We start from the raw sequence: 15,576 nt of genomic DNA, 5'->3' as shown, positions 1-15,576 counted from the left end.
CCTTCAACCGCTTTCGCTATGTCATTGTGTTATGCTTTTATATCCGTTCTATTGCTTCGTCAGTGGTCACTACTCTTCTGAAGTGTCTGACTGCATCCCCCCTCCATTACAGCTGCCGCATAGATCCCATCTGTCAGTGAAATATCGACCCACTTCTTTCCGGTTCTCTGATGTAGGAGTTAGCTGATAATCTCAATTATATAAGTACGCAAATGGTCAACTCTGTACCTGTCTTCCTCATTCTGTGTGTCCTTCTGCCTATACAGACACTCGAGAATTTTTAGCAGAATATCAGATAAAAGGCTATAATATTTTTGTGTCAAACCGTCAGGGAAGAAAGGGGGGAGGGGTAGCTATTTATGTAAAGGATTCATTAAACTGTTACAATAAAGCAGACATTAAAGTAAATAGGGACACAGAAAGTGTCTGGGTTGAAATTAGTAACAATAGGGAGAAATTAGTCTTAGGAGCAATTTACAGATCTCCTAAATTAAGTAGAGCTGATAGTAAATACCTCTGGGAGGAAATTAGGAGAGCATTACAGTCCAGCTTAGTAATAATTGTAGGGAACCTTAATCTGCCAAGGATAGATTGGAGAAATCAGACAGGAGATGCAGAGTCCGAGGAATTTCTTGAGGTAGTACAGGATAATTTCCTTTATCAGTATATCAGAGAGCCCACCAGAGGTAATAATATACTAGATTTGGTTTTAGCTAATAAAGAAAATATCATTAGCGATATAGAGATCGGTGGACGATTTGGTAATAGCGATCATGAAGAAATTAAGTTCAAATTTATTTGGGATGTCTGTTCCACTGAAAATACCTCCACCGTTCCTAATTTTCGTCTAGGAGATTTCGATGGCTTAAGAGCTTATTTTCTAACGGTATTCCACAGGGAGATTAGCTATTTGAGGGAATGCCAGGTCAGTGGGGATCCCCAGGTCATAGGTCAGGCGCAGGAAGAACGTGAGGATGTCCGTCAGGTGTCTGTGAGGGCGGAGGTGGTAGATAGGAATGTAGTCCAGGTGACGGAAATTAACTCAGCTCCAGTACTAAACAGACGTTCAACCAGTGAGAAGTATAACGAGTTAATAAATATAATACACGGAGGCCAAGATAGATATATTCCTTGAAAACCGTTTAGAACTAACAATTCAGAACCAAGATGGTTAAACAACAGATTAAAATCTCTCATAGGCCAAAGGAAAGGAATATATAGAAAAATAAAACGTGGAGAGGAACACTTACGTAACCGGTACACAATTTTAAATAGACAAGTAAAGAGAGAGATAAGAAAAACAAAGAGAAGTTATAAAATTAAGGTTGCAAGTGAATCAAAAGAAAACCCCAAGGGTTTTTATCAAATGTACCGAACGAAAATTAAAGATTGGATAAGACCACTCAGAACAGAATCAGGTGACATTACCAGTGAAGATAAAGAAATGTGCTCCATCCTAAATAATTATTTCATATCAGTATTCACCAAGGAAAATCTAAGCATGGTCCCTCAAGCAGCAAATATTTACCATGAGAATACGGAAAATATTCTTAGTAAAATAACCATTAGTAAGGAAGACGTACTGAAAGAAATTAATAAGTTAAAACCTCAAAAATCGCCAGGTCCGGACGATATATATGCAAAAATTATAAAAGAAACCAAAGAAGAATGATGTCAGCCACTTTTAACGTTATTTAATGACTCTTTAAGTTCAGGAGAAGTTCCAGAGGCGTGGAAGACCGGAAACGTAGTGCCCATCTTTAAAAAGGGTGATAAATCAGCTGCGTCGAATTATCGTCCGATAAGTCTAACGTCAATAGTAGGAAAAATGTTGGAGTCAATTTTGGCAAATAAGATTAGAGAACACTTAGAAAGATTTAATCTTATAAACGAAAGCCAACACTGATTCAGGCAAGGACGATCCTGCCTCACAAATTTGTTGTCATTCTGCTCAGAGGTCTATGAGGCAGTAGATAGCGATAAAGCTTACGATGTTATTTATCTGGACTTTAGTAAAGCTTTTGATAGGGTACCACACGAAAGGTTAGTTAGAAAGGTTCGAGCACACGGTATAGGCGGCGATATCTTAAAATGGATAGAATCCTGGCTGAAAGGACAAAAGCAGAGAGTATTAATAAATGGAACTAAGTCGGACAGGGGATTAGTAACTAGCGGCGTACCACAGGGTTCAGTACTCGGTCCCTTGTTATTTATCATATATATAAATGATCTAGACTTAGGAGTCAATAGCAGCATCAGCAAATTTGCCGACGATACAAAAATAGGGCGTATCATTAACTCGACTGACGATTGCCATAACCTACAAAAAGACCTCGATACATTGTCCAAATGGTCTAAAACTTGGCAAATGGAATTTAACGTTGAAAAATGTAAAGTACTTAACGTAGGCAAGACCATTCGAGATACTAAATACATCTTAGATAACAAAGAAATTAGGAAATCGGAATGCGAGAGAGATCTAGGAGTTATGATTAGTAACGACCTTAAACCAAGGCAACAGTGTATTAATGCGAGAAATAAAGCAAATAGGGTCCAAGGATTTATTTCGAGAAGCGTGAGCAATAGATCATCTAAAGTAATACTGAAACTTTATCAAGCATTAGTAAGGCCACATTTAGACTACGGAGTACAATTTTGGTGTCCTTACTACAGAATGGATATTAATTCGTTAGAAATGTACAGAGAAGAATGACTAAAATGATACATGACATCCGGAACCTGTCATATGAAGACAGACTGAAGAGACTAAGTCTGCATTCGCTAGAGAGGCGTAGAGTAAGGGGAGACTTAATTGAGGTGTTTAAGTGGATGAATGGTATAAATAAAGGAGATATTAGCAAGGTACTTAACGTGAGCATACAGGATAGAACTAGAAATAATGGTTTCAAACTAGAAAAATTCCGTTTCAGAAAGGAAATCGGTAGAAATTGGTTTGGTAATAGAGTAGTAGACGAATGGAATAAGCTACCTAGTAAAGTAGTTGCTGCCTCTTCCATTGAGAGTTTCAAGCATAGGCTAGATAAGCATATGACAAATAAGGGGTGGATATAGAATAAAGAAAATCTTATAACCAATGCTAATTCAAAAAAATTTTCTTTTCAGGTTACGCTATGATCGTCTCTATTCTCCTTTCACACTTTTCTGTAAAATGTCCACGCCAGTTTTTCTATACGGCGTGGTGTTCTTTCTGACTTTTTCCTGTCGGCTTCGGCTGGAGAATTTGAAGGGCGGGGGAGAGTCGCCTTCTTTCCTATCCTTATCTCATTCTAGTAGTTCAGTTACTCTTCTAGGAGCTGCCTAGCATGGGCCAACCGGCCTACTGTAGTTATCCTCTCTTCTTATGTTCTTATATATGCTGGTGTTCTTAGGCATCCCCAGGGATCATCAGGCCGTACTGCAAGCGTTATCAATCTGTCTTATAATCGCGATGTGTTCAGTTTCTCAAAATGAACACATCTTGAATATGACTATCTTTTGTTTGTTTTCTTCGGGGAACCACTTTTTGGTGTTGCAGCTTTTGATTCCTTTCTCTCTGCACAAAATCTCACTCTCTCTCTCTCTCTCTCTCTCTAAGAACGTCATTTGCATTTAATCAAACCTGCTCTGACACCCCAAGTTAAAGGTAGCCCCCATCTTTTTTTCCTTCCTACATCTCCCCGGTTATTATTATTATTATTAATATTAATATTATTATTATTATTATTATTATTATTATTATTATCATCATCATCATTATCATCATCATGATCATCATCATTCTTATTATTATTATTATTATTATTATTATTATTATTATTATTATTATTATTATTATTATTATTATTATTATTATTATTATTATTATTATTATTATTATTATTATTATTAAATCTATTCATAGCTGTTCATCATCATCATCATCATTATTATCATCATGACATGCACAGCCTACCACTCAATGAAAAATCCCAGTCTCAGATGAATAACACAAAGGCTGCTATGACACAGTGGCAGATGAATAACACTGAGGCTGCTATGACACAGTGGCAGATGAATAACACCGAGGCTGCTATGACACAGTGCCAGATGAATACCACTGAGGCTGCTATGACAGTGCCAGATGAATACCACTGAGGCTCTTATGACAGTGCCAGATGAATAACACTGAAGCTGCTATGACACAGTGCCAGATGAATAACACTGAGGCTGCTATGACACAGTGCCAGATGAATAACACTGAGGCTGCTATGACTCAGTGCCAGATGAATAACACTGAGGCTGCTATGACTCAGTGCCAGATGAATAACACTGAGGCTGCTGTGACTCAGTGCCAGATGAATAACACTGAGGCTGCTGTGACACAGTGCCAGATGAATAACACTGAGGCTGCTATGGCTCAGTGCCAGATGAATAACGTTGAGGCTGCTATGACTCAGTGTCAGATGAATAGAATGATGTGGCAGCATCATGAATAAAATGTAAAATAGAAGACTGGACTGAAAGGTCACAAAAATAACACATGCAAAAACTAAATGTGTCTGGAGTGATGAGAGTGAAAAATATCTTTATCTCAGTTACCCCTAACCTTTATATACCCCCCCCCCAGGGTTGCCAGGAACGACCGTTTCACGACAGATTGGGCGACTCTGGAAGATGATTTGCGCTTAAAATTGAACGGCTGCGCATTGCGCTTTGTTGGGCGATTTTTTAAATGACTGAGAGCCTATTGGCAGATTTTGTGTTACGGATACGATGTTTATCAAAAAAAAAAAAAAAATAAGACAACGTATGCCTGATGTACTATAGTAGCCGCAGCGAGAAATGAACGCTGTGGTGGGGCAGCCGGGATGACCGGGGATTCCCCCACTGTAGCCATATCCACATGTCACCGACCATAGAGGTAGGATGTCACCGACCATCGGCCACCGCTGCAGCCCCGCTCCATGATCCTTACCCTGTGTCTCTGGCTTTCTCTTTCTCTCTCGGTTTCTACATAAACTGGTGTATTTCCGAAACTAATTATGAAATTATTATGACTCTTGTTCCACACCACCACTGAGGTAAAAATCAAGGAGAGTTTTCTGTATAAAGGTTTCCCCCCCCTTGTCTGAGGGCAGGTCAGTTCTGGCGAGTGTATAATTATAGTTCAGGTGGAGGTATCGGCAAAGCCGCACTCCCCCGCTCATATGCCACATTTAGGAGGGGGGGGAAACCTTTTTACAGAAAACTCTCCTTGATTTTTACCTCAGTGGTGGTGTGGAACAAGAGTCATAATAATTTCATAATTAGTTTCGGAGATACACCAGTTTATATAAAAACCGAGAGAGAAAGAGAAAGCCAGAGACACAGGGTAAGGATCATGGAGCGGGGCTGCAGCGGTGGCCGATGGTCGGTGACATGTGGATATGGCTACAGTGGGGGAATCCCCGATCATCCCGCCTGCCCCACCACAGTGTTCATTTCTCGCTGCGGCTACTATAATACTCGGATGACAGTAATCCTTATCCTGCCTCTCCCCAAACGCATTGTGAAGCCCCAGCTAATTAGTGTCTCTACCAGACCTGTCTTTCCATGACCCCAAGTGTGTATATGTGTGTGTGTGTGTGTGTGTGTGTGTGTGTGTGTGTGTGTGTGTGTGTGCTAGCCTTTTGTTTTAATCCTAAGTCCAGAAGGCTCAAGGCTACGCCTTTCTATGGTCTGACAAATCTAAACTGGCGGCTAGGGTGTGGCGCGACCCTCTGTACAGTTCTGCTAAGTTTCCCAAACCCGCTATGCAAAGCGGTTGTTATATATGTAAAAGGCAGCACAAATAAGATAAACACATACGAGTACAATGTTAACGTGTGTATTATAATATATGAAAGAATGGTAAACTTATTATGTATAAATATTTATACCGCAATACAGACATGTGGCATATTTTATTGTCGCTAAAAAATATTAGTCACTTTTATTGGCTTTTACCGTATTTGTGGTGTGAATAATAATGTCACAGTAATGATTATATGATAATGTGCAAGAACATAAGTATAAATATGCCAGTTTCTTATTTTAAAAAAATAATATATTAAACCCTCCTGAGCGGCAACACTCACACCGACCCAGTCTAACCCGGCCAGAGCGACTTGGTTCACTTTCCTTTGTGTCCTTGACTCAGACAGGATGGCAAATCACCCAGCCCCCAATAATATATATTTTTATAGAGATATAATAAATAAAGAAATGAAAGCATAAGTTTATAACAGTAACTCATAAAGAAACAAAATTCCCCAGGGTGACACACATCCCCCCCAGGAGAGAGAGAGAGAGAGAGAGAGAGAGAGAGAGAGAGAGAGAATGCAAATTTAGCCTTCTTAGTCTGTCTTCATATGAAAAGTTCCGAATATCATGTATCAATTCTGTCATTCTTCTTTGTGCGTTTTCGAACGAACTTATATCCATCCCTACATGTTGCTACTACAGTGCTATGTCCATCACTGATGTGCAGTACTGTTAGCACCAGTCATAATGACCACCCTGTTCCTCCCCTACATCTGCCTCTTTGTCTGAAGCCCTCACACCCTTTACCAAGCCTGCCCAACCCAGCCCTGCTCCCCTAATTACTGACGACGCAAAGCTCTCCCTTTGCCTCATCTGCCACTCCATACCTTCTGTATTATCCTTCTCTCTCTCTCTCTCTCTCTCTCTCTCTCTCTCTCTCTCTCTCTAATCCGGATTAAAGTCCATTGTCTCCACTAATGCAGTTATCCCCCTACCCCTCCCCGCAGAGAAACTGCGACCTCCTTGTAAATGTTAAACAGGCGCGGCCGTCTCACCCTCTCTCACCTGACCCCGCGCCACTTTGGTCTGACTTTCTGACCGCCACCTACTACTACTACTATTACTACAAATACACACACACACACACACACACACACACACACACACACACACACACACACACACACACACACACACACACACACACACACACACACACACACACACACACACACACACACACACACACACACACACACACACACACACACACACACACACACACACACACCTCTACGGATTAATAATAGAGATTAATGACAATAACTGGCTCTCACCACTCCCAAGACTGATGGAGGAGAGGTGTGTGTGTGTGGGTCGCATTTCTGTCTGCGCCTTTTGGGCGCGTTTTCGGGATGGATTGGGCGCCAGCAGCACCCACCGTCCTGGCAGCACCAGAGTTGCCAGCTTGGCGGATTTTCCGTCAAATTGGGCGGTATTAAATTGAGGCTGCCAGGTTAAATTTAACATTGGCGGTTGGGTGTTTTTTTTTAGCGAGTTAATATCTTAACTGGCGGGTTTTCTTCGGCTTCAGTTCGAGAGGGTATTTGCTAAATTAACCTTACTGTAACTCTTGTCTCTTAGCAAAAACAAGGGTGACCGGAGAGATCAAGATCGAGGGCAGGTGGTGGTGCGTGGAACTAACGAAACCATTAGCACCCGGCCCAGCCCTCCCTCGGGATATGGCTCCCCTAATCCACACTCAAACACAGGTCACGGGGCCTGCCGGCCATGTATGCCGTGGTGATAAAATAAGAAAGGCAGCATTTCAATTTTAGTCATGGAGCAGTGAAGGAAAGTTTGCTGGATAGTGGAACTGGGAAGACAATGGGTAAATATGCAAAGTATAACAGAAAATACAATAAAAGCTGTGAAAAAGAAAATGGATTGCGATAATGGATTGTCTGTCCCAGGTGATGAAACAAGTGCATTTTGCAAATTTAATATATGACTAATGTGAGGCTAATGTATGAAGTTTGAATTAGATATAACTATTTTTCACGTCATTTGTTGCTCACCTATAAACCTAATTTTATTAGTCTGTGATTACTGACAAGGCGGTTTTTGGTCGGGTGAGACGGCTGACATTTTGGCGTGTTTGGTGAGAGGAACTCGGCGGGTGTAGTTAGTGGGTGTCAGTGGTGGAGACAACACACCCTTCTTCACGCTCTTCAGGGATTTTCATCTGAAGGTACTGGCCTAGAGAGAGAGAGAGAGAGAGAGAGAGAGAGAGAGAGAGAGAGAGAGAGAGAGAGAGAGAGAGAGAGAGAGAGAGAGAGAGAGAGAGAGAGAGAGAGAGAGAGAGAGAGTGAAATTTTAATAGTACATATTATATGTTCGAGATGGAGGGGGAGGGGGAGACAGAGGATGAGATAGAGAGAAGCAGTTAGGGAGGTGGGGTGAATTGGAGATAGTGCAGCCTGATGGTGAAGGACAGAGTGACATTGATAGATAGATAGATGGACAGATAGATAGATAGAGGTAGGTATTAATCGGTGGGTAAAAGTAGAAAATATGAGAGGTGAAATATTAGTTGAACTTAAGTATTTATAAGAGATGATAAGAAGTCTCTCTCAACTTAAGAATATTAGATAGCAAATGAAAGTGAGAAGCAGAAGTGAGATATTAGTCCACACGTGTGCTGGAACAAGTGCTGACAACATCAAAACAATAACGAACAAGCTGCAAACATACCCGGAACAGCGGCGTCCAGAGGCGAACTTTCGTATCTCTGGCCAGAGAAACATGCCAAGCCTCTCTCAGCCTAAGACTATTAGCCAGCAGGAAGAGTGAGGGGGAGACCGAGGATGAGATCGACTGATGAAGTGGAGAGGTATAAGGGAGAGAAGGGGTGTAAGCTCGGGGGATGCCAGCGAAATGGCAGGGGACAGGGCGACATGGAGGCGATTTATTTGTGGCCACCCCTTACGGGATTAAGGCGTCTGGCTATAGATAGACATATAGAAAGAAGATAAGAAGAAGAGGTAAAATATTAAATGATCCGTTGCTCCCGTTTCTGCATGCAGTTCGCGAGCAAGACACGGCACCACCTCGTCACCGTGGCTCTCTGTGTACAAACGTATTACATATACCGGAACAATATCATCTTTACCGACATCAGCGAAACTACCGCGCGGGAAATCGGCGAGAGTGGCGCTATTTCGTACAGGTGAGATGATGTCACTTCAGATATTACACTTTCGATAATGGCAAGGCGAGGGTCCTACGCGTGGTGGCACTGCGTGAGGTGGAGCCAGGCCTCACCCTCCCCTGCATTTCGGCGTGAGGAGATCCCCAGTCTTACCCTGGTGTGGCCCTGTGTACTTACAAGGGAGGCGCCGTTCCCTAAGAGATGTATGTACTGTACTTTACCTGTAGGAGGGACCCACAGAAGAAGGTGCTGTAGTGAATGGAGGTGAGGAGCGGTGATTATAGTTTCAGTACTCATATATATATATATATATATAGATAGATAGATAGATAGATAGATAGATAGATAGATAGATAGATAAATAAATATAAAGGTAGATAGATACATAGATAGATAGATAGATACATAGATAGATACATAGATAGATAGATAAATAGACACAGATAGATAGATAAGTGGGTATATAGTTAAATAGCTCATAAAAATAGATTAATAGATAGAAAGATGTTCCCAGCGTATATACTGTATAAATAGATAAAACAGATACATACCGATAGATAAATGTATAGATAGATAAAGATATACTATTGATAGATAAATGAATAGATAAATATATACTGTTGATAGATAAATAGGTAGTCAGATAGATAGAGGAAACTGATATGGATAAATCGATACAATTAACCATAAAAAGTGACCACCAACGACTCAGAAAAAAATATATGAGAGTTACAGATAAAAGTAGAGATAAAAACATTGCCGGCAGGAAAAAGTAAGAAAAAAAACGAAAGGATTGAGAGAGGAGATAATTAGCTTAGCGTGGCGTTACTATGCTTGGGTGGGTGTCGTGAGAGAGAGAGAGAGAGAGAGAGAGAGAGAGAGAGAGAGAGAGAGAGAGAGAGAGAGAGAGAGAGAGAGGAGTGTGTGCGTGTGTGTGTGTGTATGTGGCGAGGGATAGTGAAACAGTGGGTGACAGTTATAATGAGAAGGTGTGTGTGTGTGTGTGTGTGTGTGTGTGTGTGTGAGAGAGAGAGAGAGAGAGAGAGAGAGAGAGAGAGAGAGAGAGGTGTTCGTTGATTACACGTGGTCCAGGTGAGACAGGTGTTTTTTCTGGATTACCTGCACGTTTCTAGTTGAATATCCCACCTGGAGCCAAACACTGATCCCGGAATTTTATGTCAGATTAGGTATTTATTGGCTAACTCTCTCTCTCTCTCTCTCTCTCTCTCTCTCTCTCAACGACTTCCATCCATATACTCCTCAAGGTTCCTTATCCACGTTTCTCTCTTGTTGTTGTTGTTGTTGTTGTTGTTGTTGTTGTTGTTGTTGTTGTTAATATTGTTGTTGTTATTGTTGTTGTTGTTTATTGCAGCAGATGTCACCGTTTCAATAGCAACGTCACTTTCCCCTCATCACCATTATATTCAACACTTTCATCGTCATAATCACTGTCTTGCATATCACCCTCTCCTTAATCCTTCTGGAATACGCGTCAGGAGCATCTTACTCACTTTCATCCACTTTCCTTCATTTTCATTCACTTTCCATCACTTTCATTGACTTTCATTCACTTTCATTCACTTTCATTCACTTCCCTTCACTTTCCTTCACTTTCATTCACTTTCATTCACTTCCCTTCACTTTCCTTCACTTTCATTCACTTTCCTTCACTTTTCTTCACTTTCATCCATTTCACTTTACTTTCATTCACTTTCTTTCACTTTCCTTCACTTTCAATCACTTTCATCCACTTCCCTTCTCTTTCATTCACTTTCTCATCTCTCTTAGTGTCATTAACTCGACTGACGATTGCCATAACTTACAAAAAGACCTCGATACATTGTCCAAATGGTCTAAAACTTGGCAAATGGATTTTAACTCGACTGACGATTGCCATAACTTACAAAAAGACCTCGATACATTGTCCAAATGGTCTAAAACTTGGCAAATGGAATTTAACGTTGAAAAATGTAAAGTACTTAACGTAGGCAAGACCATTGGAGATACTAAATACAGCTTAGATAAAAAAAGAAATTAGCAAATCGGAATGCGAGAGAGATCTAGGAGTTATGATTAGTAACGACCTTAAACCAAGGCAACAGTGTATTAATGCGAGAAATAAAGCAAATAGGGTCCTAGGATTTATTTCGAGAAGCGTGAGCAATAGATCATCTAAAGTAATACTGAAACTTTATCTAGCATTAGTAAGGCCACATTTAGACTACGGAGTACAATTTTGGTGTCCTTACTATAGAATGGATATTAATTCGTTAGAAAATGTACAGAGAAGAATGACTAAAATGATACATGACGTCCGGAACCTGTCATATGAAGACAGACTGAAAAGACTAAGTCTGCATTCGCTAGAGAGGCGTAGAGTAAGGGGAGACTTAATTAAGATGTTTAAGTGGATGAATGGTATAAATAAGGGACATATTAGCAAGGTACTTAAAGTAAGCATACAGGATACAACTAAAAATAATGGTTTCAAACTAGAAAAATTCCGTTTCAGAAAGGAAATCGGTAGAAATTGGTTTGGTAATAGAGTAGCAGACGAATGGAATAAGCTACCTAGTAAAGTTTCAAGCATAGGCTAGATAAGCATATGACAAATAAGGGGTGGATATAGAATAAAGAAAATCTTATAACCAATACTACTTCAAAAAAAATTTCTTTTCAGGTTACACTATGATAGTGTCTATTGTCCTTTCACACTTTCCTGTAAAATGTCCACGCCAGTTTTTCTATACGGCGTGGTGTTCTTTCTGACTTTTTCCTGCCGGCTTCGGATAGGGGTTTGGAGGGCGGGGGAGAGCCTTCTTCTTTGCTATCCTTATCTCATTCTAGTAGTTCAGTTACTCTTTTAGGACCTGCCTAGCATGGGCCAACCGGCCTACTGCAGTTATCCTCTCTTCTTATGTTCTTATGTTCTAAGTTATTTCCATTATCATCATCATCGTCATCATCATTATCATCATCATCATGGCCATCTTCGTTATCATCATCATCATCATCATACTCGCACCCAGGGCTAGAGAGGGAGGCCTTCACGTGGTGGCACTGATATGACTGGATGATTTAACTGCTCGGTTAAACGAAAGTCCCTTAACACTCATATTACTACTACTACTACTACCACCACTACTAATACTACTCCTGCTACTACTACTTCTACGATTACGACCACGATTACTACTACTACTACTACTACTACGGCTACTACTACTACTTTACCTGACAATTACAACCCTTTTTCTGGAAGCCAATTAATGATTCACCTGAGCACACCTTCACCGATGGGCTGATGGTGGGGGAGGGGTGGGTGTGGATGGGGTTGAGTGAGGTGTGGATGGGTGTGTGTGTAAGGGTGGTGGTGTGTATGTGGATGGGTGTGTCGGTGTAGGGGTGGTGAGGTGGATGTGGATGGGGTGGAGTGTGATATGGATAGGTGTGGTATTGTTAAGTGGATAGGCAGCGTGGAAAGAAGTAACGCAAATATTTCCGTTACTGAACATATGGTCCAGTCCTCCCCCCTCTCTCTCTCTCTCTTTTTCCGTCTCTCTCTCTCTCTCTCTCTCTCTCTCTCTCTCTCTCTCTCTCTCTCTCTCTCTCTCTCTCTCTCTCTCTCTCTCTCTCTCTCTCTCACACACACACACACACACACACACATACAAACCACCTGTAACCACACACTAAGTCGAAAAATTCCTCTATGTAACCTTCACTGTGTTACCTTTTTATAACCTTCGGACCGATTTACCGTAAGAATAAGAGGCTTCGTAACGTCTTTTTCATTGCGATGTATTCTGAGATTGGTTTCATGGTCCTGGTTTCTTCTCCCACCAGGTGTAGATTTGTCAAGATGGGCGCGACTACGACGACGACGATGATGATGATGATGGTGATGATGATGATGATGGGAGTGAAGGGGCAAGTGTACTTCAGGGGCGACTGTCCTATAACACCCATTATCAAGGACTTCGACTGGGAGAGGGTGAGTGATGATGATGATGATGGCAGTACCTACCTACGTTTTGGCTTTCTTCAGTACTTACCTACCTACGTCTTCTTCAGTTCCTGGGGAGATGGTTCGAGCAGGAGAGTTATTTCGTCGGGTACCAAGAGGTGGGACGGTGCTGGAGTGCCAATTACATCAAGGACTACAAGACGGGCAATATATCTGTCAGGCTCGATTTTTGGGACATTTTGTAAGTAGGTGTGTGTAAGTAGGTAAGTTTGTGTGTGTGTGTGTGTGTGTGTGTGTGTGTGTGTGTGTGTGTGTGTGTGTGTGTGTGTGTGAAGGAAAAACAAAGATATAATTCCTCCTAAATAATATATGAGCCATACTTTCTCCTTTTTATTCATGTGTGTGTGTGTGTGTGTGTGTGTGTGTGTGTGTGTGTGTGTTTGCGTGTGTGTGCGTGTAAAGCAAAAAGATAACTCCAAGCCCTCATCCTCCCAGCCTGAACCGCCCCATGGTCAGTACCGCAGACGTGACTGCTAAGAGGCCCTACTCTGCCCCCAACTTCCTTACTTACACCATTCCCGGAGTACCTGACTTTGAGGACGACTATCAAGTACTAGCCACCGATTACGACTCGTGGACAGTCTTGTATGCCTGTGTCCCCAATCTCACCGGACATACTAGTGAGTCTATTCGTTTTTCTTGCTTTATTGTTTATTTTTTATAGTTATTGACGTGGGTGCTATTCGATTACTGTGACTAATATTCACTTCACTCCGTCTTGAATGCTGAGTTGTTGCAATGGAGTTACACTTAAAGGTTATGCTTGTCACGAAGAAGTGCCATACGATGTTCAGTCATAGCACTGGCGTCTTCCGTCACGGAGCTACGTGAATTCAGATGAAGGACGAAAATCTGGGCCAAGTTAGAGTGAAACGCGTATAGTGAGTTGGGTATAGTAAGTTATGTTAGGGAAGAGAAGGGGAAATAGGGAGAGGATGTGAGAGAAGAAGGAATGGGAAGAGAACGGTAAGGGAAGGGAGGAAAGAAGAAGAAATGGCAGGGTAGGGTAGGGTAATGGTTGAAGGGAAGTGTGTGTGTAAGGGAAGGATAGGGAAGGAGAAGATTGGATATGGTAGGATAGGGAAGGGGATGGAAAGCTAGGGTTGAGTAGGTCAGTGTAAGACAGGTAGGGGTAGGCTAGGGTAGGGTAGGCTAAGGTAGACTAGGGTAGGAGAGAGCAGAGAAGGGTTGTTAGGGCAGGAGAGAAGTAAGACCCAAACTTAACTAAATCAAACTCAGTCTACCCAAACCAACCCAATCTGATCTAACCTAACCTCATCTCAACAGGAATAGTTTGGATTCTGACCCGGAGCCCCCATCCCCCCTACCACGTCATCGGGGAGGCGAAAACCACCCTTATCTCCCTGGGCATGGATGTCAAATTCCTGGAGAAAAAGGATACGTCTTGTTTTAAGCATTACTGAGTGTGTCTGTGTGTGTGTGTGTGTGTGTGTGTGTGTGTGTGTGTGTGTGTGTGTGTGTGTGTGTGTGTGTGTGTGTGTGTGTGTGTGTGTGTGTGTGTGTGTGTGAACAAAGAGAGGAATTTTTGCCGTCCATCATCTTTTGTTGATAATGTCCTTCAGTAAATCCACTTTATTGTTTTTCTTTACCTGTGTTTATCTCACTTGTGTAATTACTGAGGCAATTAAAGGTTCTCCACACCTGTGGTACGATAGATAAATTTAGAGCTGATAGATGTGTTTCTTTGTTTGTTTGGCTGAGTTAGGGTGATTGTCGTTGTTTTGTTAGGGTTTTGTTGTTGCTTTTGTTTTTGTTGTTTGTTTATTTGTTTGGCACTGTTTAGGATTAGATTTAGAATAGGACTGGCATACATACATGCACATAAACACATATACACACATGCACATTCACATTTTCACATATGCACTTACACACACACATGCACTTTCACACATACAGACATGCAAATACACTCAAATACACATATGTATATACACACACACATGCACATACATACGAACATGAACATACACATACATAAAAATGAACACATATACATCCACAGTAGTACACATACAGTATATTCACACAAACACACATACACGTTTATGTTTACATAGACATTCACTCATACACACAGACACAGACACAGCGTGCTTACATACATACACATACATATGCACATACACATGAAAGCATAGCACTACACATAAACAAATGCACACACATAGGCTACTGAGAAATTTACATACACACATATAAATACATACGTACGGACACATGCTCATACATACGTACACACACATATACATTGTTACGGAACAGAGAAAGATAATGTACACTTTAAGTGAGAATACTAAAAATCACTACTGTCCCGTAAAGTTCCAGGTTCAAAACAAAAGAGTTAGGTAAAATTACAAGTTAAAGTTTAATGCTCAAACTAACAACAAAACATTCAGGACTCATAAGGATAATGTAATGGCAAAAAACAATTAAATATATGGTTAACTGCAAATAGCCTCTATTAACACGAAATTAGCAAGAGTAAATTTACCTAAGTCATCCCTGATAAAATGAAAATACACTGGGTAATGCTCAGTTAATGCAAGATAAATTA

At 41.2% G+C, this 15,576-nt stretch overlaps 1 protein-coding gene across 1 annotated transcript; it reads left to right on the top strand.

The window, feature by feature from the left end:
- Positions 1-8,840: 8,840 nt before the first annotated feature.
- On the top strand, positions 8,841-14,422 carry LOC145411206 (apolipoprotein D-like). Its single transcript, XM_080281271.1, has 5 exons — positions 8,841-8,989; positions 12,818-12,965; positions 13,046-13,179; positions 13,434-13,618; positions 14,286-14,422. The coding sequence occupies exons 1-5, from the start codon at positions 8,841-8,843 to the stop codon at positions 14,420-14,422; spliced, it is 753 nt and encodes a 250-aa protein (XP_080137397.1).
- The last annotated feature ends 1,154 nt before the right edge of the window (positions 14,423-15,576 follow it).

This window comes from Coenobita brevimanus, chromosome 88 (genome assembly GCF_032717465.1).
Source record: "Coenobita brevimanus isolate Jiangsu-jjx chromosome 88, ASM3271746v2, whole genome shotgun sequence".
Classification (NCBI taxonomy): Eukaryota; Metazoa; Arthropoda; class Malacostraca; order Decapoda; family Coenobitidae; genus Coenobita; species Coenobita brevimanus.
Note: the sequence above shows the minus strand (reverse complement) of the source record. Positions and strands in the feature narration are given on the sequence as shown.